Source organism: Musca domestica, unplaced genomic scaffold (assembly GCF_030504385.1).
Source record: "Musca domestica strain aabys unplaced genomic scaffold, Musca_domestica.polishedcontigs.V.1.1 249, whole genome shotgun sequence".
NCBI lineage: Eukaryota > Metazoa > Arthropoda > Insecta > Diptera > Muscidae > Musca > Musca domestica.
In genome coordinates, this window is record NW_026712276.1 from 140,951 (window position 1) to 168,286 (window position 27,336).

Genomic DNA, 27,336 nt, shown 5'->3' on the forward strand with positions numbered 1-27,336 from the left:
TCTGGAATATCTACTTCTTTTTCTTTAAAAAATCCATTTATTTTCCATTTCAGACAACTGTTATTAAAATACATCAAATAGGATTCACATGCTGTGATACGTCTGGTGATATAATATTTTATATGGATTACAGACCATTTTGATAAAGAATAACATTTAAAGGCTTGCAAAATTTAAAAAAGTCATTTCACAGCACATTTTTATCGTTTAAAATAGGAAATTATCAAATTATTAAAGAAACCCCTCTCTTTTTGTTTTCTCTTTCACATGCACTCCATTATAATGCCTTATTTAGGGTTCACATGCCACGTTAGGTGGCAACACTCACAACTAGTGCTGGATGATACAACGCTGTGTTATCAATTGCCCATGAATGCAACCCTCCTCATGCAAACTTTGACAGCTTCGTTTACACACACACAACAACAACAACGCACACACACGCGGCTGGCATTTACACAAAAAAAGAGACAAAAACGACGGAGTAGAAGAATTTTTTTGCATCATTTCGTTGAAGAAAAACAAGAAGCTCGTGTTACTGGAATTGGAATTATTTAGTTTTTCACAAAAATATATTTAAATACTATTTAAACAAATATGCCTAAACCCAGAGGTGGACAACGTCCAAATTACAACAGTGGCCAAGGTGGTGGTTCACGATTTTCAGCCTTAAATGACTACCAAAATGGTGGGATACATTGTAATTATTGCGAAATACCTGTTTATGTTTTTAATTGAATTTTTTTCATTGTTTTTAGATCACGATGATCGCTCTAACGATGGCCGTAAAAAGGAACGCAACACCACACGTCGTGTCAGCTTCAAGCCATCGGCCTTGCAGAGTAAGGGCGGCATAAAAGGTCGCGTCAATGAATTGGCATTGCGTTCCCGTTTGGAGGACGATGAGGACATGGATGGTTTGGTCACCAACTTAAATGTAGGCAAAGATTTTGTTTTTATTGTGTGATGTTGTTGCCAAAGAATTCATTTAAACATTTAGTCACTTTCTGTGTTGCAGTATGAGGATCGTTCACAGGGCCCAAGGCGTAAAGGCTCGCCAGTTCCCAAGGGGAAATTTGGCAAAGGACGTAAATTATCTATAAGTCAATTTGGCTGGTATCAAGTGACGGTGAGTCCAAAAAGAGATTTTTTTGTTATTATTTTTAGATAGGTTAAGAAGTGTGTAAGAACATTTAACGCAAAAGGGGAACTTCCCTTAATCCAGGGAAAAAAGTGACTTAAGTGACAAAACAAACAAACATGAAATGTGTTCCTTATAAACAAAAGTGAAAAAAAAACTTACGATCCTGAAGGGATTATTTTTTATTTTCTATTATATGTCAATATTGTAGCTGCCTAAATTTAGTTCCAACGAGAGTTGGGTTGATGGTCCAGAACGAGCTGAGATTTACTTAGGCTAAAAAATAACCCAGCCCATTCTTTGATAACAATAAGAACAACAAATAATTGTCGTTGATGACATATGTGACATGGTGAACACCTATCTGGCGGAGCTTATCGAATTCTTTCATGCGAGGAATGTAAAAATACCCGTCACTAAATCAGCGGTCACACTCTACTGTATGGCCTGCGGAGATGAGAACACAGCCGAATGTGCAAATCGGGCAGTAGCACATAATTCAGAACTAACTAACCCAAAATCCTTAGGGTCACACTCGACAGCATATTCAAGTCGTTTGCGCAAACCACAGCTATTTGCAACAAATTGAAAAGTAGGAAGAGCCTTTAAATCAGGAAGACTAGCAAGCAGATCTGAATAGCTTCATACTGATGCAGTGGCGAAATATTTAACGTTTTGGCTCAACTAAAAAGTATTCAGACCTACCAGAATGCCACCCTAAGAACTGCAACAGGTTGTCTCATGACTCCAGTGGATCATTTACATAAGGAGAGAAGATTAGCATGGCCCCTGCGCAAGGATGTAAAGCAAGGATCGTAAAGCGTTCCACATTTTTTAACCAATTGTGGAACTTTCTTGCTAAAAGGTTCTTCCTTTGCGTCAGCATAATCATATGATTTCGTTGCAGTACCTGCTTGAATGTTACCGTATGAGTCATTCTAATCATTATATCGTAGACAGAACTCACCCCACCCAGGTGTGTCTGCAAGGACTTGCATGATCTAGAAAGAAAGACCCAAGAAGCCTATCCGGCAGTTCTGAATAAAATTCATAATAATGCAGTTTACCATTGCAGTTTGAAGCCATCCCCGGAGTCCACTCCCATCTATTGCAGTCGAATAACGGCTGCATGTAACAACTAGGTCTATTGTTGTTACAAGTCCAGGTTTGGGAATTCACCAACTCATATGGGATGTAGGCAAAGATCCACTGGAGTGGGTTGGATAGGTTTGATAGGGCAGAAACATGTTATTCTTTATATTCTCATGCAGACATTTTGAAGAGTGAACAAATTTGTTTCCTCTATCTGGTTTGAGAATGTGTAACGACTTTCGGGCATCACACCAACCGTCCGAGTTACATCCGCTTATATCCTTTAGCAAAATTTCAAATGTTAGTCTGATCTATGTTTGAAAAAATATTGAAATTCTCAATCGGGTGGTGTTCATACAAAATGTCTTCTGATATCATCCGGTTACCGGCAGTATTGGCTTTCGCCTTTCTATTCGCCATTATCCTTTTTGGCCACCACTGAAGCAAACAAGATGGACTGTTGTTCCCTTTGAGACGTCACTATTTTCTTCGGTGAAAATCGGTTCAGATATGTATATTTTTTATCCGATTTGGTGTCCCTCACATTCGTAATATGCATTCGACAATATTGATATTTGGTACCAGACATCAGATACGGTCCAGAAATACCTCTGTCAAATATTATGAAGATCGGTTCAGATTTGGATATAGCTCCCATATATATCTTCAACCGATTTCGGGTTAATTGTGCACCAAATGACCAATATCAGTCCAAATTACCTGAATTTTGCCATATCCGACCGAATTCAGTCTAGAAGCAAGTACATCAAATTCGGAGAAAATCGGTTCAGATATAGCTATAGCTCCCATGTATATGTTTCATCCGATTTGGTGTTTTAGGTCCCTCCCATTCGTAATATGCATTCGACACCAATGATATTTGCTGCCTGATATCTTATAGATCTCAGTAATACCTTTGCCAAATTTTATCGAGATCGGCTCAGATTTGGATATAGCTCCCATATATATCTTCAACCGATTTCGGGTTGATTGTGTACCAAATGGCCAATATCAGTCCAAATGACCTGAATTTTGGCATATCCGGCTGAATGCAGTCTAGAAGCAAGCACATCAAATTTGGTGAAAATCGGTTCAGATATAGCTATGGCTCCCATATATATCTTCAACCGATTTCGGGTGAATTGTGCACCAAATGGCCAATATAAGTCCAAATGACCTGAATTTTGGTACATCCCACCGAATTCAGTCTAGAAGCAAGTACGTCAAATTTGGAAAATAGGAGAAAATAGGTTCAGATATAGCTATAGCTCCCATGTATATGTTTCATCCGATTTGTTGTTTAAGTCCCTCACATGGGTAATATGCATTCCACAACAATGATCTTTGATACCAGACATCAGATATAGCTCTAAAATAAGTCTATCAAATTTTGTCAACATCGGTTTAAATTTGAATATAGCTCCCATATATATCTTCAACCGATTTCGGGTTAATTGTGCACCAAATAGCCAATATCAGTCCAAATGACCTAAATTTTGGTACATATCACCGAACTCAGTCTAGAAGCATGTACATCAAAATCGGTTCAGATATAGCTGTAACTCCCATATATATGTTTCATCCGATTTGGTGTTTAAGGTCTCTCACATTCGTAATAAGCATTCGACAACAATGATATTTGGTACCAGTAATCAGATACAGCTCTGAAATAAGTTTATAAGATCTTGTCAACATCGGTTGGATATAGCTCCCATATATATCTTCAACCGATTTCGTGTTAATTGTGCACCAAATGGCCAATATCAGTCCAAATTACCTGAATTTTTGCATATCCGACCAAATTGAGTCTAGAAGCAAGTACATAAAAATCGGTTTAGATATAGCTATAGCTCCCATATATATGTTTCATCCGATTTGGGGTTTAAGTTCCTAACATTTGTAATATGCATTCGCCAACAATGATATTTGCTACCAGATATCAGATACAGCTCTGAAACAAGTGTATCAAATTTTGTCAAGATCGGTTCAGATTTGGATATAGCTCCCATATATATCTTCAACCAATTTCGGGTTAATTGTGCATCAAAATGGTCAATATCAGTTCAAATGACCTGAATTTCTGTACATCCCACCGAATTCAGTCTAGAAGCAAGTACATTAAATTTGGTGAAAATCGGTTCAGATATAGCTATAGCTCCCATATATATGCTTCATCCGATTTGGTATTTAAGTTCCTAACATTTGTAATATGCATTCGCCAACAATGATATTTGGTACAAGACATCAGATACAGCCCAGAAATACGTCTGATAAATTTTATCGAGATCGGTTCAGATTTGAATATAGCTATAGCTCCCTTATAAATGTTTCATCCGATTTGTTGTTTAGGTCCCTCATATTCGTAATATGCATTCCACAACAATGAAATTTGCTACCAGATATCTTATAGAGCTCAAAAATACCTCTGCCAAATTTTATCGAGAACGCCTTAGATTTTGGGTATAGCTCCCATATTTCTGCAAAAAGTTATCTCTTGGTTTTTTATATAGCCATTTATTTACCTACCCATTTAATTTGTTGCATTTTATTGCCATTTGTTTGCCTACATCATCATCATCATCATTATCATCGACATGGAGGATATATATATTCTAAATTTTACAACGAGATATCAAATCCATATATAAACAAAGCGATTTTCTGCTCTACACACAACAAAACACCTTCAGTGTAAACAAATAGCTATATTTATGGCAACACTAAACAGATGTAAATATAATTAAGAAAAAAAATGTGCAACAAAACGTTTAAAAAATTTATGAAAACCGGCAGAGAGAAGAGGGTTAGAGATAAGAAAATGACTAGGCTATTTGTGAGGGAATGATGGTAACGATAGGGGCAATGAAGGTTGAAAATAAAGCGGGAAAAGATATGGAATATTTTGAAAAACAACATTTTGGAAATAAAGAAAAATAACTATTGAGTCTCCTTAGAAGTCCCCATTTAATTTCCGATTTCTTACGACCGTCTTGTATCTTTTTTTAATTAATTTTTATAGCACCTCTTTTATAGCTCTACTTTCATTTCGCTATAAGCCCCCCTGTTGTTGTGGGCACATGTGTTTGCCAATATTTGCGTTAATTTTCCACAGGCGTTAAAAACAATTGGTAATTCTATTCTGGTATTTGTACTTGTTTTTGCTGCTGCTGCTTCTGCCGCGATATTTGTACTCAAGTTCAGTTAATGTTAATCTCTTTACGCCATTGAAAATTTTGTTATTATCTCAATATCAACAATGTTGTTAATTATTATCATAATACCGAAAAACACAACGATTTCGATTCAATGCATTTGTTTGGTGTAGCTGAACGGAATAGGAAGTCTAAAATCGCATTGTCTAGAGGTACAGCACGACCCATTGAAAACGTGGAACCACTTGCCAGTCAGTGGTCGCAAAAAAATACCCAAGAAAACAACTTGTAAATCTTGTTATCGTTTCAAAAAACTGCTATTGTTCATCAATTCATCTAATCTACCATCCGCTGGTTGGTTGTTTGCTTGAAGTTACCGGGTTGAGAGTGAGTGAGAGCGCGTCGAAATTGGTCTCATAAAATTTAATTATAGTACCGTACCCTGCCCTAAATATTTCCCTCCCGACACAAAAACTATTGTATAATCGCATCAACCAACCAAGTGTTTTTTAAATGGTTCAATTTGTTGCCGAGAATTATTTGCCTGGGATTGGTGTCTGATTACCTACCTACCTGTCTGGATAGATGTCTGGCTGAGTGACTGCTGATTTTTATTTTCCCTTGCACCCGTCTGTCGATGGTAAAGATAACTAAATATCGCTTTAAGAGCTTTATTTTGCCAAAAAATAAGACGAGACGAAACGAAACGTTTTAGCCAATATCAGCCAACATCCGAGCGCCGCGTATCATTCATTTCAAAAACGTGTTGCAAACAAGGTGATTATAAGTTCAGATCAAAAGACCAACAATTAAAAGAAAACCGAACATAATTTGATAATTCCAAATAAATCAAGAAAAGATTTGCTAAAAAGAAATGGCAAAGATTAACTGAAGTAATAAAAAATTAAAAAAAAAAATAATAATATTTTAAAATAAAATGCAAAATAAATAAAATTTAAATTAAATGTGGTATAAATGAAAAATAATAAATATTGTTATTAAAATTTCTGAATGTTCTAAATTACAAAATCAATAAAAAATAAATAAAAAAATAAAAAATAAATAAATACAAAATATAAAAAAACGAAATAAAAAAATAAATAAACAATAAAAAAAGAAATAAAGATAGAAAAAAAAAAAAAAAAGAATACAAAAAAAAAAAAAAAAATACAAAAAAAAAAAAAAAAAACAAATAAAAATAAAATAATGGCAACGAATAACTAAAATTGACAAAAAAACAAAAAAAATGTATAATTAAATACGAAATAAATGAAATTTAAAATTAAAGCTAAATTAGAAATAAAATAAATGAAAAATAATAAATTCTCTTTGAAAAAAATCTGACTGTTCTAAATTAAAATAAAAAAATAAATAAATATACAAAACAAATATAAAAAAATAAAATATCAAAAATAAAATAATGGCCAAGAATAACTAAAATTAACAAAAAAAAATATATATTTTAAAATTAAAAACGAAATAAATGAAATTTAAAATTAAAGCTAAATTAGAAATAAAATTTATTAAAAATAATAATTTCTTTTTAAAAAATTTGACTATTCCAAATTAAAAAATCAATAAAATAAAAATACAAAACAAACATAAAAGAAATTAAATTCAAAAATAAAATAAAATATCAAAAATAAAATAATGGCCAAGAATAACTAAAATGAACAGAAAAAAAATATTTTAAAATTAAAAACGAAATAAATGAAATTTAAAATTAAAGCTAAATGAGAAATAAAATTTATGAAAAATAAAAATTTATTTTCAAAAATTCCGACTATTCTAAATTATAAAATCAATAAAAATAAAAAAAATAATTAAAAATACAAAACAAATACAAAAAAAAATTAAAAAATATAAAAACGAAAGAAATAAAAAAAAAACAAATGAAAAATTAAAAAAAAAATAAATAAAAAAATATCAAAATACAAAAAAAAAAAAAAAAAATAAATAAAATAATGGCCAAGAATAACTAAAATGAACAGGAAAAAATATTTTAAAATTAAATACGAAATAAATTAAATTAAAAATAAACCCTAAATTAAAAATACAATAAATGAAAATTTATAATTACTATTAAAAAATCCGACTATTCTAAATTAAAAAATCGATAAACATAAAAAAAATAATAAATAAAAACAAATACAAAAAAATAAATTCAAAAATAAAATAATAGCGAAGATCAACTAAAATTAACAAAAAATAAATAAATAAAAAATATTTTAAAATTAAATAGAAAATAAAGTAAAATAAAAATAAAATAATAAAAAAAAAATAAAAAAAAAACAAAACAAATACATAAAATAAAAAAATGTTAAAATAAAATAAAAAACAAAAGGATTAACTAAAATTAACAAAAAAAATATTTTAAAATTAAAAACAAAATAAATTACTTAAAAATAAAATTTATTAAAAATCTGGCTTTTCTAAATTATAAAATAAATAAAATTTAAAAACAAAAAAATAAAATAATGCCAAAGATTAACTAAAATAAAAAAAATCTGATTGCTCTACATTAAAATATATAAAAAGATTGAAATAAAACATAGAAATAAAATAAAAAAATTGATTCCAATTCTTAAAAAATTTATTAAAAAAAGTCTGCAAAAAACAATGCTCTTAATATAGGTTGAAAAATTTCTTAAAAATTTCACAATCCATAAAAAATCCTCTATAAAAGGTCTGCCGGTATTTAAAGATCTGATGCATTATTTTGCCCTAGGTCCAGATTTCGACCATAGGTTAGGCTTGTCCATTGTGTTCATTCTAAAGTTCAAGAGAAAAAGGAAAGAGAAGAACGAAAAAATATAGAAATAATATGTGATCTACGAAGAGATTAACATGTGTCGTCTTTAGCCACTTTAGTCTACTGACTGCTGGCTCAGTTTCGGTGAATAGTAAGAAATCATGCAGAATTTGCTTCCCCATAAGCCTATGTCTAACACTGAAAAGAGTTGGATAGTGGCAAAATAAGTGCTCCACCGTTTCAGTTCCCTCTTCGTCTTGTGTCGTCATCCCCCCACTGTTAAGTCATGGACCTTACGTTGCAGTGACCTGTAATTAATTCCACCACAAGTAGGACCTTGAACTCTTCTCAAAGAGCACCGGCCAATTGCACCCCCTTTCATTTAGACAGTTTTGTTGTTGAAATCGCCTGTAGAATTTTTTATGTATCACTCGAAAGAAGTGCCAAAAGGTTGGCTTCACCGAGTTCTCCATATCCTGATTGATTGGCTCGGATCCACATCGGCCTGGAACCTAACAATGCTTAATGGACGACTTAATGTTTCTCCAGTGTATTCCTACAATCAAAAACATGAATTTAGAGCTTTCAGGGCCTCTTGAAGTCGCCGGTTCAATGTTTCTCTTTGCCAGCAGACCTTTCTGCCTGGAATACGCTGCAATTGTTGTTTAGTTTGAAGGAGTTTCTGATATTCAGGCTTTCGCAGAAGACACGCACACCCGTTGCACTTTCCATTATTAAACCATCGGCATACACGGCTTTACCATTGAAAGGTGGGTGGTTCCGGGTTCAGATCGCTCTGTTAGGTAAATTGATGTCCAGTGATTCGAAGTTGAGCTCAGGAAAAATGTCACTGGTTTTGACCCTACCTCCTATATTCTCCACATGCCTTAAAACAACCGAATGTCCACTGAGTTCAAGTTCTCTGAGTCTCAGGACATACCTAACGGCATGTTGCTCTACAAATAGACTTAAGGTATTCAAGATGTGTAGGGTGTCAAACACAGATTAGGGTAAGCTTCTAAATGCATATGTGATCGGCAGATATGCTTCTCTTTTAAGATGTTCTTCTTAAAGAGTGCCACCAAACGAGTGCTACATAGGTGAGAATTGTCGAACAATTGACTCCATTTGATAATATGAGGTAATAGACTCACAGTTTTTACCTAGAGAGTACTTGCATGAGTAGAATGCGAGTAAGTAAGTACGCACGCTACTCGAAATTCCTCTTCCAGTTTAGTTGTTGGTCGACAACAGTATTGAGGTATTTGGCTTCCAAATATAGGCTTAGCATGACTCCATCCAACATATGTGACGAGAACTCTGGGAATTCCCGTTTTTCTGTCAAGAGAAAGAGCTCCGTTTTAGATGGGGTTCACACACAGACCGTGTGTTAGTTTGACAAGATCTCCTCGCATTAGATCTGATATAGTTTGCAGGTATTTTCCTGCAGCCTATGGAAAATATGTAATTTATCACAAGACACCTTGTGATGCGCCTCTAGTAACCGATCTCCTAACGAAGCTTTCCCCGATGGTTGAGTTAATGATTCTGCTACTGAGAACATCATCGATCCACTCAGTGAGAAACATATGAGTTTTGAAAGAGGAAACAGTTAATTGCCTCAAGTGTGGCATTGTTAAAGGCCCCCCTAAATGACGAGAAAGTCTGTCAAAGTGAAACAAGAACAATTCAAGTTTTTCCTCGACAGATTTGCCTTTCTTGTTGGAATGTTGAGCAGTGCTGATCGAAATGTTGACCATATGTTAGGCACTTTTGTTCCTCCAGATTATTATTATTTTTTTATTTTATGGCCATATTTTTCAAAACATTTCAAGCGTTTCAAATCGAATGGGCATTAACATTATCGCCTGTAATAAAACAGATTTTATTTTGTTAATGGTGCTAACTTATCTCAGGTTGCATTGATGACAAAGCAAAATTTCTGTATAGCACGTGAAGATTAAACTTTAAAGGTAGTAATATTTCCTGGAAATAATCTCTAAAGGAAAGAGGTGTTTTGAAATAAAATTCAAGAGAGAGAGAGAAAAGGAGACAAGGAAGAAAAAAGCCTTAATATACATTTAAGAGAAGTTTTCGAATAATAACCTGGCGGAAGGAAAAAGCTATATTTATGTCTGATATCCCGTCAAAGAAGTAATTTTTTTTAGCAACTTCAGATAGTTTTGAAGTTCAGCATTTAATTACCATCGAAAGGCGACCATGTTGGAAACTTGAAATTGTAAAAAAAAAAAATTATGAAAACATATTTCAACCAGTTAAAAGCAATATTTTCAAAATAATATCCGAATTCTTTTACCACACCATAATTTGCACTTTTTTGCTAACATTTTGGCTTTTCCAACACTTGGGATTTCCCAATATATGAGCTTTTTCCCCTTACATATTTCATTTCAATGGTCTGGTCTAATAACTTGATTCAATTAACCCCTTTAATAAATAACAATAATCATAATAATTATATTTAATTTTAATCTTATCTATAAATAATATATAAAAAATAATAAGTGAAACAAGCAACCAGATTATTAATCTACCAAAGAAGCCAGAGCCTACGCAATAATATAGAGCAAAATAATCGCGGAGATTGTAATCAATGAATGGATGACATCGTTCAGTAGTACTCGAATCAATTTGAAAAAAATAACAGATAATGTTGCCTAATCCCCAGAAATAAATATCGGAAAAACAACCATAAATCTATATAATGAAATTATGTTCGGTTTTCTTTTTTTTGTATATATATTTTGCTATATAAATCATAGCTGTTGTGGCCATGAACCCGCAAAAGGGTAATGTGTAATTGTGGTCTTGAATACAATGGTGTGGAACAAAATTTACAAGATTTTGCAAATGGATTTGGAAAAAGGAACAAAGGAATTAGCTCCATTTCTCGTTTTGGGATAGGGTCTCAATAGAGAAAATGTTCTCCATAAAATGTTACTCTGGGTATCTAATATGAAGAGAGGGCGTATAAGAAAAATCGTTATAAAAACGGGTACAATTTGGGAATCTGTATTTGGGTAGTCTAATTTCGTTTATTTTCAAATGAAGGCGTTTTCTCCTATCATACTTTCCTTAAGCGACTAGGTCTCAATGGAAAAAATATTCCCGACTAAATTCCATTATTGGTCCTAGAATACGAAAAATCGTTATATATAATAGAAAGCACTACAAACCGGGTACAATTACGGGTATCTGTCATTTTTAAAGGTTATTTTCATTTATTTTCTAAAACAAGAAATTTCTCCCTTCAAAATCCCTATTTGCGGCTAGGTCTCAATGGAAAAAATATTCTTGAATAAATTCCACTATGGGTTCCTGAATTAGAAAAATTGGTATACATAACAGAACTCGTTAAAATATCGGGTAAAATTCGGTTAAAAATAATTGTGTACGTTAATTTCGTTTATTTTCAAATGGAGGCGTTTTCTCCTCTCATACTTTCTTTTAGCGACTAGGTCTCTATGGAAAAAATATTCCTGACTAAATTCCACTATGGATCCCCGAATAAGAAAAATCGGTATATATAATAGAACGCATTAAAAAATCGGGTACAAATTGGGTAGAAATAATTTTTTTTTGTTAATTTCATTTATTTTCAAAAAGAAGTCTTTTTTTCGTCCTACATATTCTTTTAGAGATTAGATCCCAAAGGAGAAAATGTTTTCGACTAAATTCCACTATGGGTCCCTGAAAAAGAAAATTCGGTATATATAACAGAACGCATTAAAAAATCGGGTAAAATCTTTAATTTTGTAGGTTAGGTTCGTTTATTTGCAAAAAACAGGCTTTTTCTCCCTTCATACTTTCATTTAGAGACTAGGTCCCAGTGAGGAATATATTCTCCATTGAATTTCAATATGAGAGCCCACATAAGAAACATCAGTATATATAATAGAAAATATAGAAAACCCGGTTACAATTACGGGTATCAATAGTTTTTGTAGGTTAAATTCGTTTATTTTTAAAAACAAGAATTTTCTCTCCTCATACTTTCTTTTAGCGACTAGGACCCAATGGAAAAAATATTCTCGACTGAATTCCATTAATGGTCCCTGAATACGAAAAATCGGTATATATAATAGAACGCATTAAAAAATCGGGTAAAAACTTTAACTTTGTAGGTTAAATTCGTTTATTTTCAAAAACAGGTTTTTTCTCTCTTCATACTTTCATTTAGAGACTAGGACCCAGTGAAGAATATATTCTCGACTGAATTTCAATATGAGACCCCAAATAAGAAAAATCGGTATATATAATAGAAAGCATTAAAAAATCGGCTACAATTAAGGGTATCCATAATTTTATAGGTTAAATTCTTTTATTTTCAAAAACAGGCTTTTTCTCCAATCATACGTCCTACTACCGACTAGACAAAATAAAAAATAAAAAATTATCCTCGACTAATTCCACTATGGGTCTCTGTATAAGAAAAATCGGTACATATAATAGAAAACATTAAAAACCGGTTACTATCACGAGTATCTATCACTTTTATAGGTTAGTTTCATTTATTTTCAAAAATAGACATTTTCTCCCCTTATACTTCCTTCTAGCGACTAGGTCTCAATGGAAAAAATATTCCAGACTATGGGTCCCTGAAAAAGAAAAATCGCTATATATATTAGAATGCATCAAAAATCGGGTAAAATCTTTAATTTTGTAGGTTAGGTTCGTTTATTTTCAAAAAACAGGCTTTTCTCCCTTCATACTTTCATTTAGAGACTAGGTCCCAGTGAGGAAGATATTCTCGATTGAATTTCAATATGAGAACCCGAACAAGAAAAATCGGTATATATAATAGAAAGCATTAAAAACCCGGTTACAATTACAGGTATCTATAGTTTTTTTTAGGTTAATTTCATTTATTTTCAAAAATAGACATTTTTTCCCCTCATACTTTCTTTTAGAGACTAGACCTCAATGGAAAAAATATTCCTGACTAAATTCCATTATAGGCTCCTGAATAAGAAAAATCGGTATATTTAATGGAACACATTAAAAATCGGCTACAATTTGGGTATCTATAAATTTATATTTTAAATTCGTTTATTTTCAAAAAAGACCTTTTCTCCCCTCATACCTCCTTTTAGCGACTAGGTCTCCATGGAAAAAATATTCTCGACTAAATTCCACTATGGGTCCCTGAAAAAGAAAAATCGCTATATATATTAGAACGCATTAAAAAACGGGTAAAATCTTTAATTTTGTAGGTTAGGTTCGTTTAATTTCAAAAAACAGGCTTTTTCTCCCTTCGTACTTTCATTTAGAGACTAAGTCTCAATGTAGAAAATATTCTCGATTGAATTTCAATATGAGACCCCAAATAAGAAAATTCGTTATATATAATAGAAAGCATTAAAAAACCGGTTATAATTACGGGTGTCTATCATTTTTGTAGGTTAGATTCGTTTATTTTCAAAAACAGGCTTTTTATCCCTTCATACTTTCATTTAGATACTAGGTCTCAAGGGAAAAAATACTCCCCACTAAATTCCACTATGGATCCCCGAATAAGAAAAATCGGTATATATAATAGAATGCATACAAAATCGGTTAAAATCTTTAATTTTGTAGGTTAGGTTCGTTTATTTGAAAAACAGGCTTTTTCCCCCTTCATACTTGCTTTTAGCGACTAGGTCTCAATGGAAAAAATACTCTCATCTGAATTCCACTATGGGACCTGAATAGGAAAAGTCGGTATATATTATAGAACGCAATAAAAAAATCGGGTAAAATCTTTAATTTTGTAGGATAGGTTCGTTTATTTAAAAAACAGGCATTTTCTCAACTCATACTTGCATTTTGAATGTAGGCCCTAAAGGAGAAAAGTTTCTTCTCTTATTTCCACTATGGGTCCCCAACCACGAGAAATCGGAATATATAAAATATAGCATTCAAAAATCGGACAATAATTTTATTTTCGGGCAATTTTAATAAAATTAAATTTACTTTAAATTACCTCCCCCAGACTTTATTCTAGAGGGGAGTTGTCAATGGCGAAAATATTCCATACTGATTTCCACTATGGGTCACCAAACAAAAGTAATTTGTAGCTTTCGTATTTATCACAGGAATCTAACAATTTTGGGGTACATTCTAAATCCTTTGGCAAAACCTTGTTCCACCGAATAAATTTCTTTCGATTTGTATGGCAAAATATATGGCAAAAAACGTATCTAAGAAATCAGTGATAAAACTCCCTTCCATTCACAGAATCAGCAATGACCCACTGAGCAAACTCAACAGCTGGAAAGAATTTGAGAAACCTCGGGAGCAAAAAAACATTAAAGGATCCTGAAGTAAATTTCCACACCCACTCGAAGAAAATCTACTCAGAAAAACACCTGAAAATGGCTCAATTTGGACCATGGGATTACACCATATTGGCCATTGTGCTGCTTGTGTCGGCTGCCATTGGTGTCTATTATCGCTTTACCGGTGGCAAACAGAAGACGACCAGAGAATATCTGCTGGCTGATCGTTCCATGTCTGTGGTGCCGGTGGCCTTTAGTTTAATGGCCAGTTTTATGTCGGCTGTCACTCTGCTAGGTGTCTCGGCGGAAAACTATCAATATGGCACCCAATTTGTAATCATTAATTTATCCTACGTTGTTGGAACACCTGTTGCAGTCTATTTAATACTGCCCGTATTCTATCGCCTGAAAACGGCCAGTGTTTATGAATATTTGGAATTGCGTTTTGGTTATGCTGCCCGCCTGTGTGCCTCATTGGCGTTTTCTTTGCAAATGATCCTCTACATGGGCATTGTGCTCTATGCCCCAGCCCTGGCCTTGGAAGCTGTGACGGGGCTGAATTTGGTATTCTCCATTATCATTGTGGGTGTGGTGTGTACCTTCTATGCCACGGTGGGCGGCATGAAAGCTGTCCTGGTTACGGATATTTTCCAATCTCTACTTATGTTTGCCTCCATATTTGCCATTATCATTTCGGCTGCCATCAAAGCTGACGGTCTGGAAGAAATTTGGAACACCGCCAAGGAGGGTGGCCGCCTGGAGTTCTTTAATTTCAGTGTCGATCCCACAACGAGACATACCTTTATTACCCAAATGATTGGTGGCCTGGCCACATATCTGGCCATTTATGGTGTCAATCAAACCCAGGTGCAACGTTTACTTTCCGTACGCACCCTCAAGGAGTCAGGGCGAGCCCTGTGGTGGAGTTTGCCCATTTTGATATTGCTCAGTGTGACCACCTGCTTTTCGGGGCTGTGCATGTATTATTACTACAAAACCTGTGACCCCTTGCTGGAGGGTAGAATCACCTCCCGTGATCAATTGATGCCCTTATTTGTGGTGGATACCATGGGCCATATACCAGGCATATCGGGGCTATTTGTATCCGGCATGTTCTCCGCCAGTTTGTCGACAATTTCCTCGGCCATATCATCATTGGCCGCTGTGACCCTGGAAGATTACATCAAACCCTTGGTTAGCTATCGCAAAAAGGAAGAGCTCTCCGATGCCAAGACCACTTTCTATTCCAAATTGTTATCGATTATTTATGGTGGAGTTTGTTTGGGCTTGGCCTTTTTGGCAGGATCCATGGGTGGCCTGTTACAGGCTGCTTTGTCGATTTTTGGTATCATTGGAGGACCCTTGCTGGGGCTCTTTACCTTGGGCATGTATTTCCAAAAGGCCAATCAGAAGGGAGCATTGACCGGCTTGGCCCTGAGTTTGGCATTTTCATTTTGGATTGGTTTTGGCCAGCCCCGGCCACCCATACCCAGTTTGCCGCTGGAAACTGATGGGTGTCCGGCCACACCCACCACCACAAGTCACATAAAAGAGATTTTTAATCCAGCCTTCGAAATGCGTAAGGAAGATTCCGATTATTTCTATTTATATCGTGTGTCCTATATGTGGTATGCCGTCTGCGGTTTCCTAATATCCGTGGTAATTGGCTGGCTAAGTTCTTGGGTGTATGAAAAACTCCATTGGGCTAGTAATGACAAAATCTACACCGATCAAAGTAGGACCGTGATAAAATATGATCTCTTTGTGCCACCCATTGCCAAGAGAATAAGGCAGAGGCAAATGCCTTTGGTTGTGGTCACAGCCAGTTCGGAGATTGGTGGCAACTCATCGAGGACACCGAGTTTTGTGGAAGAGGAAAACGGTGGGAATTTAAACAAAGCTTATAGCCACTCAACGGAGCTGAATGCAATTGAGGGGAATGAAAGTGGTGGAGATGAGTCCAAAACGGAGCAAGTATCTGCCAGTCGAAAAAGTTCCACCAGCAGTGGCAAAGGCAGCATGGAGGCCATACCCGAGGAACAGGAACAGCAACCACAGCAAATGAATGGTTCCATTAAAAGTGGGGCATATGAAAATCAAGAAAAAAGTATTAAATGAATGAATGCATTTTTTAATTTTTAAGTTTTGAAAAAATAAATTATTTTTATTTAAAAAAAAAATTAAACAATTTTAGATGAAATATTGAAAAATAAGTTCCATTATATGTTAGAATAGTTATGTGAACTCAAGAACTTTGTATGTACTGAATATAATTAACATATCGATGTAACCCACCGGATATATGTATTTTATGTCTACATCTGAATTTTTATTAAAATCGCCTTTTATACTTAATTTTAGATGAGGGGACCTAATGGAAAAAATGTTACACAGATAATTTTACTATGACCCTCCAAACAAGAAAAATTAGTATATATAATATATATTATGAAAATATCGGTATAACCTTGGATAGATAAAATTGTAAGGTTATTTTATACGAATTTTCAAATAATAAGGATTTCTCATAAAGAACTTCGTTTTTGAGATATGGTCCCAATGGAAAAAATATTATTCACTAAATTTTACCATGGGTCCCCACATAAAAGAAATTACTATATATAACATATATCATATAAAATGGGCGTAACCCCTGGGGTATAACACATTTTTGGATTTGTTAAACGTATTTTTCAAATGCGGTATTTTCTTTTAAAAAACTTTATTTTAGAGGAGGGGTCCCAATGGAAAAAATATTCCCCTCAAAATTTCACCATGGGTCCCACATAAAAGAAATTATTATATATAAAATATATCATAAAGATGTGGGCGTAACCCATGGGGTATAACACATTTTTGATCAGTTAAACGTATTTTTCAAATGCGTTTTTTTCTCTTAAAAAACTTTGTTTTAGAGGAGAGGTCCCAATGGAGAAAATATTCTACACTGAATTTCACAATGGGTCTCCACATAATATAAATCAGTATATACAACATATATCATAAAAATGTGGGCGTAACTCCTTGGGTGTAGAACACAATTTTGGATTTGTCAAAAGTATTTTTCAAATACGGCCTTTTCTTTTAAGAAATTTTATTTAGAGGAGGCGTATCAATGGAAAAAATATTCTACACTGAATTTCACTATGGGTCTCCACATAATAAAAATCAGTATATACAACATATATTATAAAAATGTGGGCATAACCCATGGGGTATAACACATTTTTTGATTTGTTATACGTATTTTTCAAATACGGTCATTTCTTCTAAAGATCTTCGTTTTAGAGAAGTGGTCCCAATGGAGAAAATATTCTCTACTTAATTTCGCATGGGTTCTCCAAACAAAAGAAATTAGTATATAAAATATATATCATGAAAATAGCGGAGTAACCCATGGGGTATAACAATTTTTTGCATTTGTTAAAGGTATTTTTCAAATGCGGTCATTTCTTCTAAAAATCTTTGTTTTAGAGGAGGAGTGTCAATGGAAAAAATATTCTCCACTAAATTTCGCTATGGGTCTACACATAAAAGAAATTAGTATATATTACATATATCATAAAAATGTGGGCGTAACCCATGGGATATAACAATTTTTTGGATTTGTTAAACGTATTTTTTTGAAATGTGGTCATTTCTTCTAAAAATCTTTGTTTTAGAGGAGGAGTGTCAATGGAAAAAATATTCTCCACTAAATTTCGCTATGGGTCTACACATAAAAGAAATTAGTATATATTACATATATCATAAAAATGTGGGCGTAACCCATGGGATATAACAATTTTTTGGATTTGTTAAACGTATTTTTTTGAAATGTGGTCATTTCTTCTAAAGTACTTTGTTTTAGAGAAGAGGTCCCAATGGAAAAAATATTCGTCTCAAAATTTCACCATGGGTCCCCACATAATAGAAATTAGTATATATAACATATATCATAAAAATATGGGCGTAACCCCTGAGGTATAACACATTTTTGGATTTGTTAAACGTATTTTTAAAATTCGGTCTTTTCTTTAAAAAAACTTTGTTTTAGAGGAGGAGTGTCAATGGAAAAAATATTCTCCACTAAATTTCGATATGGGTCTACACATAAAAGAAATTAGTATATATAACTTATATCGGGGAAATATGGGCGTAACCCATGGGGTATAAGAATTTTTTTGGATTTGTTAAACGTATTTTGCAAATGCGGTATTTTCTTTTAAAAAATTTCGTTTTGGAGTAGTGGTCCCAATGGAAAATATATTCTCTACTTAATTTCACATGGGGTCTCCAAACAAAAGAAATGAGTATATAAAATATATATCATGAAAATAGGGGCGTAATTCCTGGGGTGTATAACACATTTTTTGATTTGTTAAACGTATTTTTCAGATGCGATCTTTTCTTTTAAAAAACTTAGTTTTGGAGTAGTGTTCCCAGTGGAAAAAATATCCTCCACTACATTTTACCGTGGGTCCCCACATAATAGAAATTAGTATATATAACATATATCATAAAAATGTAGGCGTAACCCCTGGGGTATAACACATTTTTGGATTTGTTAAAGGTATTTTTCAAATTTGGTCATTTCTTCCAAATAACTTTGTTTTAGAGGAAGGGTCCCAATGAAGAAAACGTTCTCTACTTAATTTCACATGGGGTCTCCAAACTAAAGAAATAAGTATATAAAATATATATCATAAAAATGTGGGCGTAACCCCTGGGTTATAACAATTTTTTGGCCTGTTAAACGTATTTTTCAAATGCACTCTTTTCTTTTAAAAAACTATGTTTGAGAGGAGGGGTGTCAATGGAAAAAATATTCTACACTAAATTTCACCATGGGTCCCCACATAATAGAAATTAGTATATATAACATATATCATATAAATATGGGCGTAACCCCTAGGGTATAACACATTTTTTAATTTCTTAACCATGTTTTTCAAATGCAGCCATTTCTTCTAAAGTACTTTGTTTTAGAGAGGTCGTCTCAATGGAGAAAATTTTCTTTATTAAATTTTACTATGGGTCCTCAATCGAAAGAAATCGGGATATAGTATATATATTGGTCAAATATCGGCTTAATCTTGGATATTTCCTAATAAAATGTTGACCATTTCTGCCTTGGAACTTCGATTTAGAGTATTGGTCCCAATGGAAACATTTCAATATTCGTCTTCAAAGAAAATAAATCGGTATATATAATTTATCAGGGTCAAACATCGGCTTAAACTTGGATTTTTAATTTCTTTAGGGTTATTTTTTTTAGTTCCGAATTGAAGGCTTTTCCACGCAAATTTGTGATATTAGTGTGGTGGTGCCAATAGAAAAAATATTCTACACCAAGTTCCACTATAGATCCTCAAAAAAATGTGTAAATATATATATTTTATGTCTCTAAAATATCGGTGAAAACTTTCGTACATTAAAAAAATCTGTTAAATTCAAACCTTTATATTTGGAGGCGAATTCTCCATGCTATTTCACTATAGGTCTCCAAAGACCCGAAATCTGTATATATAAAAAATATTGCTCAAATATCGGAATAATTGAGGTTCACATTTTTCATGTTATTTTAATTATTTTTATTTAGACCTTTGACCATTTCTGCATTAGTACTTCGATTTAGAGAATTGGTCTCAATGAAAAAATACTTTTCACGAAATTTCACTATGGGTCTTCAAATAAAAAAAATCTGCATATAAAATATAACAGGACCGAATATAGTATCAAACTTGGATATTTAAATTTTTAGAGGTTATTTTTAGCCTGCCATAATACTTCGATTTAGAGCATTGGTCACGATGGACATTTTTTGGGGAAATTCAATCCTTTGTCTTTGAATGAAAAATAAAAATTTGGAAAATTTGTTTGAAAAAAATATATATAAATATAAAATATATTTTGTATTTTTTTTTTATTTGATTTTTTTCAATTCCATTTTGGTTGAACTTTGGAAAAAATAAAAAGATTTTTTTGGGGAAAATTCAAGACTTATTTGTCTTCAAAAAAAAAAAAAATTGAAAACATTTTTTTCGATAAAATATATATTTTTTGTTTTAAAACGGGAAAAATATTTTTTTTTTCAAAATTAAATTTTTTAATTCCATTTTAATTGTATTTTTGAAAAAAGGAATTTTTGGAAAAATTCAAGCCTTTGTTTGGAAAAAATTATTATTTTTTTTAATTTGTAAAAACATATTTTTTCCAAAACTTATTTAAAAAAAAGATAAAAAGAAATTTTAGGACAAATTCAAGCCATTTTTGTCTTTGGAAACAATAAATAAAAATTGGAAATTTGTTTGAAAATAATATTCTTTTAAATTTTAAAAAAAATATATATTTTTTCAAAATTTCATTTTTTTAAATTCCATTTTAATTGATCTTTGACCATTTTGCAACAACAAAATATTAAAATAATTTTTTTTATGAATTTTTTTGTCTTTAAAAAAAAATAAAAATTTGGAAAATTTGTTTCAAAAAAAAAAAAAAAAAGTTTTTTTTAAATTTGGATTTTTTTTTTGAAAATTCAATTTTTTTAAATTTTATTTTGGTTAAACTTAAAAAAAATAAAAACAATTTGTTTTTGGGGAAATTCAAGCCATCTTTGTCTTCGAAAACAAAAAAATTTTTTGGAAATTTTTTTCAAAAAAATTATATTTTAGAAAAATATGTATTTTTTCAAAATTTAAATTTTTTTAAATTCCATTTTAATTGATTTTTGGAAAAAATATCAAGCATTTTTTGGGAAAATTCAAGACTTCTTTGTTTTTGGAAACAATAAATAAAATTTGAAAAAATTGTTTGGAAAAAAATATTTTTTTTTAAATTTGAAAAAATATATTTTTTTCAAAATGTATTTTTTTTAATAAATTTTGGAAAATTCAAGCCTTCTTTGTCTAAAATTTGGAAAATTTGTCTGAAAAAAATATATTTTTTAAATTTAGAAAAATATATATTTTTCAAAATTTCCATTTTTTCAATTCCATTTTAGTTGATCTTTGGAAAAAAATAAATAGAATTATTTTTGTCTTTGGAAACAATAAATAAAATTTGGAAAATTTGTTTGGAAAAAAATATTTTTTTAAACTTTAATTTTTTTTTTCAATATTTCATATTTTTAATTCCATTTTAGTTGATCTTAGGAAAAAATGAAAAGATTTTTTTTTTGGGAATTGTTTGTCTTTGAAAAAAAAAATTAGAAACTTGGAAAATTTGTTGGAAAAAAATACATTTTTTTATATTTTGAAAAATATTTATTTTTTTGAAATTCCAATTAATTGATTTTTGGAAAAATTAAAAAAAAATATTTGTGAATTTTTTGTCTTTGATAATAGATTAAAAATTTACAAAATTTGTTGGGAAAAAATATATATATTAATTTTTTATTTTGAAAAATACATATTTTTTAAAATTTGATTTTTTAATTCCTTTTTGGTTGATCTTGAAAAAAATAAAAATAACTTTTTTTGGCAAATTTAGGTCTTCTTTGTTTTCAAAAAAAAAAAAATATAAAAATAAAAAATAAATAAATAAAATAAATAAAATAAAAAAAATTCCTTTTTTGGAAAAATAATTTTTGGAAAAAAAAAAAAAAAAAAAAAAATATATATATATATATATATATATATATATATATATATATATATATTTATATATATATATATATATATAAATATATATATTTCAAAATTTGCATTTTTTTAAATTTCATTTTAGCAGAACTTAGCAAAAAATTAATATTTTTTTTGGAAAATTTGTTGGGAATTTTTTTTTTTTTTTTTTGAATTTTGAAAAATATATATTTTTTCAAAATTTTAACTTTTTAATTTCATTTTGGTTGATCTTAAAAAAAATAAAAAAAGAAATCCTTTAATACATTCTTATATCAAAAAATCAAATTTTGTGATTTTAAAAACATCAATTATATTTTGGTACACCCTGTCTACTGCCTTTTCTAGCCCCTCCAAATGAGTACAACATCATCGAATGTAGAATGAATGTTTTTTATTTGTTTTTTAAAATATTAAAAAAAAAAACACTTGATAAACAATGCTTCCCCCCAAACACTCACGCCGCCAGCTCCGTTGCTGCTGCTGCTGCAACCCCTCAACTCTTTATCAGTTCACTTTTATTTGGATTGGCATTAATTTTATTTTGCCGACAAATGAATCTCAAACAACTTAATTAAAAAAATAAAAATAGTATTAATACAATTAAATTATTTTGTTCTTTAGATCGTCTCCCCTCTTTCCCCCTCTCTCTTTCTCTGCAACTAATTTTCTTTCAAAATAGCACCACCTTCCGTTTGCATTTCATAGAAATTCTGTTCGCGGGCCAATTGCCAGAGGGCCACAATTTTCATGAGCTGTGTATAGGTCACCGTATCTTCGCCACCTTCTTCATTGGTCGGCTCCATTACCTCGGTATTGCTTAGCTTGTTCGATCCAATGAAATTGATAATCTCTTGTAGATTTTCGGGTTCTTTTATCTCTGAAGGTTTTACAATTTTTCCAATGTGACTCCATGCTTCAGAGGTACTGTCGCCGCTGGTGGTGGTGGTGGTGAATTCATCGTCTTCCGCCACGGCCTCAATACGACGCCCTTCATCGTCGATGTGTTGTGGATGTGTGGTCTGAACGATAACATAACAATGCAAATGGGCCATAAACAAGCCGATTATTAACAATTTTATAAAATTAATCATTTTTATTTATTTATTTTCAATCGAATATTGTGGATTCAAGTGTCGTAGCTCTGATGCGCCGTCGTCTCTCTCTATTTCTATTAAATGATTTTGTGACAAGTGTCAAATTGAAACTAGACTTGAAATCTTGAGATTTTATTTTGATTTTCTTTATTTTTTTTTAATTTTTTTTTGTTCTGTTCTCTTTGTTGTCTTGCTTTTGGGTTCACAGAAAATTGATATGATGCTTTTCATCATCCGAATATTGGGGGTAGGAATAAGTTAAGATGGTGTAGAAAAGGTTTTTTTTATTCTTTTAGAAAAAAAAACACACAATTTGGATTTTTTAAAAAAAATATTTTTTTTTTGAATTATATATATATTTTTTTGAAGCACAAAACTTGGATCTTTTTTTTTTTTTTTTGAAGAAACAAAAAGACCCTAGTTCTCTTTGGACCAAATCTGTTTCAGGACATTTGGAGTCTATCTAGCGATGATAACTCTCGAAGGGAGCATCCGATTTGATCCAAACTTGGTACATCGTAATATTTTTGCCAAACTTAGATCGAGTTCGGAAATGGGCAGTATCGTTCCACTCCTTCTGGTACCTCCCCCACAAAATGTCGAAATTTCAAAAAAAAAATATTTTTTGCACAGAAAGGGAAATAATAAGCCGATTTTGCTCCAACTTTGCGAATCCTTATATTTGAGTTAAAGCTAGGTCAGGTGCGAAAATGGACAACATCGGTCCACTCCATCAAGTATCTCCCCCACGAAGGGTCAACATTTTGAATAATTACAACTCTCATAAAATGTAAAGGAAGAGTCCGATTGTCTTCAAATTTCACACATCCCAATATTTTTATTAACCCCAGATCTGGTGTTAAGATGAAATATATCGGTACACTCCTTCTGGTACCTCCCCCACAAAAGGTCGAAATTTTCAAAAAATATTTTTTCTGCATAGAAAGAAAAACCATAATCCGATTTTGCTACAACTTTGCAAATCCTAATATTTGCGTCAGTGCTAAGTCTGGTGCGAGAATGGACAACATCGGTCCACTCCATCAAGTACCTCCCCTACAAAGGGTCAAAATTTTGAATAATTATAACTCTAATAAAATGAGAAGTAATAGTCCGATTGTCTTCAAATTACACACATTCCAATATTTTTATTAACCCAAGGTCTGGTGTTAAGATGGAATATATCGGTCCACCCCTTCTAGTACCTCCCCCACGGAAGTTCGAATTTTTCAAAAAATATTTTTTCTGCACAGAAAGAGAAGCGATAATCCGATTTTGCTCTAACTTTGAAAATCCTAATATTTGCATCAGTTCTAGATTAGGTTTAAAAATGGACACTATCGGTCCACTCCATCAAGTACATCCCCTCACAAAGGGTCAAAATTTTGAATAATTAAAATTCTCATAAAATGTGATCAAAGCATCTCATTGTCTTCAAATTTCACACATCCCAATATTTTTATTAACCCCATATCTGGTGTGAAGATGGAATATATCGGTCCACTCCTTCTGGTACCTCCCCCACAAAGGGACAAAATTTTGAATAATTACAACTCTTATAAAATGTGAAGTAAGCGTCCGATTGTCTTCAAATTTCACACATCCCAATATTTTTATTAACCCAAGGTCTGGTGTGAAGATGGAATATATCGGTCCACTCCTTGTAGTACCTCTCCCACAAAGGGTCAAAATTTTAAATATCTATAAAGCTCATAAAACGCGTAGTTAACACCCGATTCCATTCAGACTTGGTACATCTCAATATGTCCATAAACACAAGATATGTTATAAAGATGGTAGAGATCGGATCACTCCTTCTGGTACCTCCCCCACAAAGGGTCAAAGTTTTGAATAACCAAAACGTTTATAAAATCCGAAATAAGCATCCGGTTCTCTTCATTTTCCACACATCCCATTATTTCATCTAACACAAGATCTGCTGTGAAGATGGAATATATCGGTCCACTCCTTCTGGTACCTCCCCCACAAAGGGTCAAAATTTTGAATATCTATAAAGCTCATAAAACGCATAATTAACACTCTATTCCATTCAGACTTGGTACATCTCAATATTTCCATCAACACAAGATCTGTTATAAATATGGTAGAGATCGGACAATTCCTTCTGGTACCTCCCCCACAAAGGGTTAAAATTTTGAATATCAAAAACGACCATAAAATACGAAATAAGCATCCAGTTCTCTTCATATTTCACATATTCCATTATCTCTACTAACACAAGATCTGCTGTGAAGATGGAATATGTCGGTCCATTCCTTCTGGTACCTCCCTCACGAAGGGTTAAAATTTTGAATATCTATGAAGCTCATAAAACGGGAAATTAACATTCGATTCCATTCAGACTTGGTACATGTCAATATTTCCATCAACACAAGATCTGTTGTAAAGATGGTAGAGATCGGACCATTCCTTCTGGTACCTCCCCCACAAAGGGTTAAAATTTTGAATATCAAAAACGACCATAAAATTCGAAATAAGCAACCGATTGCCTTCATATTTCACATATCCCATTATTTCCACTAACACAAGATCTGCTGTGAAGATGGAATATGTCGGTCCATTCCTTCTGGTACCTCCCCCACAAAAGGTCAAAATTTTGAATATCCATGAAGCTCATAAAACGCGAAACTAACATTTGATTCCATTCGAACTTGGCACATCTCAATATTTCCATCAACACAAGATCTGTTATAACGATGGTAGAGATCGGACAATTCCATCTGATACCTCCCCCACATTCGATATTTTGGAAAACAAAATGCTCAAAGAAAACGACTCTCTTCAAGTTTCTCAAATACATTTTTTTTAAATAATCAGCAAATCATTGCCTGAAAGGCCTTCAAAAAAATTCCTTTAAAATTCCCACCAAATCTACGACCCTGTTCTTTTTTTTCTTCTTCTGAATAGTCCATTTCACTCGAATTTTAATGCCATGCGACTGTTATCTTTCTTCCTCCCTCTTCAGGGGTAAAAATTCCTTAGTACAATCTTATCAAACATATTTTCAATGCAATGATGGCATAATCCGCAAAAGTATTAGTCAAACTATTCAAACAAGGGACGTCATTTAATAATTCCCGAACTTAGTCACACCACTAATATTGACTCTATTACGTCTTGGGGTGATTCAATTCTTAGATAAAAGGGGTTTGGATTTCATTTTTCTTCTTCGTCTTTTTTTTCGTATCCGCTGAGAGATAGTGAAAACAAATTCAGGGCGTTAAAAAAAAATTCCCTTATTTTTATAAAATTATATTTTTATAAATTATAAAATATATAAATTTCATTTTTTTATATTTATCTTAAAATTATATTTTTTTGTTAATTTTTTTTAAATATATATTATTCTAAAATATATTTCGTTGATGTCTATACAAGTCGTTTATATATTTTTTTGGCTGAATTTCATATCGATTCTCGCGGTGTTTTTGTCTCCACAATTTCTGTGACCAAAACTGGGGGTTCGCTGGTCTCTGTTGTGGGCGTGGTAATGGTTCTTCTAAAGGTTCCCGTATCACTTGGCTGGGCAACAATTGTGGAGGTTGTGCTCTGCAAAGGAAAAAAATTAGAAAAAATTAAAAATTTAAAATTTCTCGAAGTAGGTCCGTAATTATTTTGTTTTTGAATATCTAAAATTTAGTTTTTTTTTTAATTCAAATTTGTTCGGATTATCCTTAATTTGCTCCTTTGATTTATTTAGAAAAAAATTGAAAATAATTATCTCAGACTAGCGAGTGGCCTCTACTTCGTCAGCGAAAGGTCCACCTTAAAATGTTGCAAAACTTTTCGAATGTCTCTACTTCGTCAGCGAAAAGTCTACCTTAAAATTTTGCAAAACTTTTCGAATGTCTCCATCTGTAAAACTCCGAAAAACCAACAAGGACCTCATTATTATATTTGAGGATTTCAGCCCTATCCCACCAGCCAATACCAAATTTAGTAACATTTAGTACGCATGTCGAAAACAATCTGCATTTCTCCATTCTAGATGCCAAGAGTAATCCCAAAATAAGTACACATTTCCAGAACCATCTCCATATCTAACCATCCAGACACCAACAACGACATCTACATCGGATTTCAGGATTTCCGCTCCTATTCCTAATTTAGTACTACGATCCTATTACCAAATTTAGTACTTTTCGTACAATTATAGTACACATTAACAAAACCACCTCTATATCTCAAATTCCAGACCATTT

General features: G+C 32.2%; 2 protein-coding genes and 1 non-coding gene across 5 annotated transcripts in view; all 3 read left to right on the forward strand.

The window, feature by feature from the left end:
• The first annotated feature begins 418 nt into the window (after positions 1–418).
• LOC101892060 (nuclear RNA export factor 1) overlaps positions 419–27,336 on the forward strand; it is a 56,661-nt gene continuing 29,743 nt past the window's right edge. The window contains exons 1-3 of one of the 3 annotated variants that reach the window (XM_059123462.1): positions 419–700; positions 759–937; positions 1,001–1,129. In XM_059123462.1, the coding sequence (XP_058979445.1) occupies positions 598–700; positions 759–937; positions 1,001–1,129 (411 nt within the window). In that variant the 5' untranslated portion in view covers positions 419–597. The remainder of the gene's footprint in view (positions 701–758; positions 938–1,000; positions 1,130–27,336) is intronic. The other 2 variants (XM_059123463.1, XM_059123464.1) reach the window with 2 other exon arrangements.
• LOC131802816 (U6 spliceosomal RNA) lies at positions 1,874–1,976 on the forward strand. Its single transcript, XR_009342400.1, has one exon. It is a non-coding gene; the product is annotated as a U6 spliceosomal RNA (small nuclear RNA).
• On the forward strand, positions 4,622–16,619 carry LOC101893997 (putative sodium-dependent multivitamin transporter). Its single transcript, XM_005187933.4, has 2 exons — positions 4,622–6,162; positions 14,375–16,619. Exon 2 carries the CDS (start codon positions 14,512–14,514, stop codon positions 16,531–16,533), a length of 2,022 nt encoding a protein of 673 aa, XP_005187990.2. The 5' UTR covers positions 4,622–6,162; positions 14,375–14,511; the 3' UTR covers positions 16,534–16,619.